Genomic DNA, 3400 nt, shown 5'->3' with positions numbered 1-3400 from the left:
AAAAAAACATGCTTTTTTTGTACAATGATCTTTGAAATGCAAGAGAAAGGCCATAATGTGTTATTCCAGCCCCAGGCGCAATTTTGATTTTGGCCACTAGATGTCAGCAGTGGATGTGCAATGTTATAAACTGATCCAATGAACCATTGCATATCTGTTGAAAATGTTATATGAAGTCTGCCCAAATGTGCCTAATTAGTTTATTAATATATTTTCAAGTTCATAATTGTGCACTCTCCTCAAACAATAGTATGGTATTATTTCACTGTAAATTGGACAGTGCAGTTAGATTAACTACAATTTAAGCTTTCTGCCCATATCAGATATGTCTATGTCCTGGGAAATGTTTTGGTTACTTACAACCTCATGCTAATCACATTAGCCTACGTTAGTTCAACCGTCAAGCGGGGGGGACACTGATCCCATAGAGGTTCAGTTGAAATTGAATTGAAAGTGAGAGAAAAAGAGCGAGAGAGAGAGGGACCCTGGCTGGGCTTGTCAGATGGGTCTCTGACTCTCCCTGGTGGAATAAAATAGGAACAGCAATGTTGGTGTCAGGTATAACAGTATTATGAAGCTGTTCCAAGACACTGATCAAACTCTGTGACACCCGCACACGCACCACACACACACACCACACACACACACACCACTCACACACCCCTCTTCATCTGCATGCATCTCACAGAAACATCACCCAGACAGTAAAGAAACACTCTGGGAGCGCTGGGTGGATTTTGGTAAAACATTTTATATCCAAAGCAAAACCAGAATGCCAGTTTCCCCTGACCAGTCGAATACAGTGACATGGGGGAGGGGGACAGTCACAGAGGGGACAACACGCCACATTATCTGCAGACAAGCTCTTTAAAATGTTGGCTGGACAATATACACAAAAGTAAAACAATTGATTACAAACATTGGAGCAGGGTAAAGGGGAACTCTGGCAGACAGAGAGAAGGCTGTGCCAACGCTATGGCAACAGAACTCCGCCATGGTTGTTCTGACTTCCATCAGAAGGAAGTAGTCTAAATGGAAACCAAAGTAGGGGTCAAAAGTGGCACCATGAAGGGAAACACCCCGTTGTTGTGATGCTTGGGTTTGGCTTGGTACCGGTACAGGCCATCTTCACATTCACAAATCACAATTAAAACTTTATCAAATAAAATCACCTCTCAACTTAGTCTCTGGCTCCAATTTCTATAGGTTAAAAAAGAGAGAAAATCCCAATCAATATAAAAATGACATCATACTGTAAATGTACATGATCTTCTGAACTCTTCAAAGCCTGGTGAAATTTGAATAATTCTTCCACAAAGACAAGTATAGAATATGGCTCCCCACTGGTCGTACACTGTCACGCAAGTGGCTTGAATACTTTCACCTTTAAATGGCTCTTAGAGAAAAAGGTACTTTAGGAATAAAATAAAAAGGACAAATACAAATAAAATACATTTTAAGAGGCATAAAACTGAAAAGTCTTTCATGTACAAAGTCAATTAAATAATATAGCTTCCAGTGCATTGGGAGATGAAATCAAATAAAACAACAAACTATAATAGAATACAAACAAATACCTTTAAAATCATCATTTTACTTCCTTTTCTCTGTACTGATCATAAGCCATATCAAATCAAAGTGTTGACCTCAGTCCCTCACCCAAATCTGAAAGCTATTTGTTTTCCTGTTAGTTTATGTATGTATTGTACGGCTGTAGTTTGGTTTCTACAGAGTTGGTTTGGTTAGTACCTGGTGAGTGTCGAGTTTAACCTGGTTGACCGAAAGCTGACAGTTCTACATGCACAGACTGGGTGAGGTACCGAAGTCTCGCTCAAAGTCTTGATTTGAACACAGCCTCAAGGCACACTGCTGTGTGTGTGTGTGTGTGTGTGTGTGTGTGTTTGTTTGTTACAGTGGAGACAATGACATTACTGGGTTATCTAAGCCAATCTCTATGACTGGTCCTCTCTCTCCTAACTATACAGTACAACTTACTAAAAGACAACCCTCTCCCACCCTCCATCTCAGCCAGAGAGAGTGGGTCTTCAGGTGGCTAACACAAGGCCCGTTGGCAGGTTTGGGTCAGGGCTACAGGAGATCCTGAGTCGCTACATAGCACCCTATGATGCTACACAGTGGCACTACTTAGAAACCTGTGGAGCTATATAACCCCTTGCATCGCTACAACACCTCACAATCAAGGCCAAACCATCTCTCCTCAATGTCCAGAGTTCACACAGGGGTCAGAGGTCATGGAGTGGACTTGGCAGTACCCTTAAGGCTAAAGGTCATAGGTGACACAGGAGAAGGCAGTAGCTTGCAGACTCGAGGTCATGCCAGTGTTTTACAAAGTAAGGGGTCGAGGTCTGTGTCTCAAACCTTTGTCAGTGCCTCACCTTTCAAATAACAGGGTCTCTTCTGTGTTAGAGTGAACTAGAATCTGTCTGTGCTGTGCGTGTGTGCGTGTGTGTGCGTAATAGATTGTTTATCATTCAGAGGTGCTCTGATATTTACAGTGGTAGGACACAATAATTTCAATCTGAAACGTGGTTTCATTTCTCATATTGCTGTTGAATGTGTATCTATACGAGTGCTAAGAAAGGGTGTGCATCTATGAGAATGTCAAGTTTGTGTGTGTAAGTGTGTATCAGTGTTTGTACAGCATGCTTGGAGTGTGTGTGTGGGAGTTTAGAGTGCAAATGTATGCTGGCAGGGTTGTTGAACAGAGCATAAGCATGTCACAGTATATCAGTGCTCTGGGTGTATTTCTACTGTGTGTACAATACGTACCATATGTGTGTGTGTGTACACACTATGTGTGTGGTTCTACATTGTGTGTGTGTGTACACACTATGTGTGTGGTTCTACAGTGTGTGTGTGTGTGTACACACTCTGTGTGTGGTTCTACATTGTGTGTGTGTGTACACACTCTGTGTGTGGTTCTACATTGTGTGTGTGTGTACACACTCTGTGTGTGGTTCTACATTGTGTGTGTGTATACTCCATCTACAGTATATCTGTGTCCTCTATGCTGAAGCTGGATCTGCGGCTGGAGTCGACCGAGGCCTCAGGGGACATGGCAGAGAGCAGAGGGTCTCCACCCAGAGGAGACAGGGGCTCGTCCATCATCAGGAAGCCCAGGTCGCCTCTCCTTCCCTGGGTACCAAGGCCGCCCAGCTCCCCTAGCCCCGACAGGCCCTCTGGGAAGCCAGGCACCCCGTCACACAAGTCCAGCGACTGGGCAAAGTCAAAGGGCTGGGAGCTGCCCACGGCTGAGTACTGGAGGGGAAGCTGGGGCTGGAGGTGAGGGGGCAGAGGGGGCAGCTGCCTGAGCTGGCCCTGCTGAGGCTGGAGGTGGTGGGACTGGGGGTGGTGGACGTGTTGCTGGCCCTGGGCCTGA

General features: G+C 44.7%; 1 protein-coding gene across 37 annotated transcripts in view; it reads right to left on the bottom strand.

Moving 5' to 3' along the window:
* Positions 1 to 731: 731 nt before the first annotated feature.
* LOC110516128 (transcription factor EB) overlaps positions 732 to 3400 on the bottom strand; it is a 76444-nt gene continuing 73775 nt past the window's right edge. For all 37 annotated transcript variants that reach the window (XM_090205788.1, XM_090205791.1, XM_036950455.2 and 34 more), the window contains one exon: positions 732 to 3400. This exon is cut by the window's right edge and continues 131 nt beyond it. In XM_090205788.1, the coding sequence (XP_090061914.1) occupies positions 3007 to 3400 (394 nt within the window). In that variant the 3' untranslated portion in view covers positions 732 to 3006.

The sequence above is a fragment of the Oncorhynchus mykiss genome, chromosome 17 (genome assembly GCF_057628025.1).
Source record: "Oncorhynchus mykiss isolate SJ-2025 chromosome 17, ASM5762802v1, whole genome shotgun sequence".
Taxonomy (NCBI): domain Eukaryota; kingdom Metazoa; phylum Chordata; class Actinopteri; order Salmoniformes; family Salmonidae; genus Oncorhynchus; species Oncorhynchus mykiss.
Note: the sequence above shows the minus strand (reverse complement) of the source record. Positions and strands in the feature narration are given on the sequence as shown.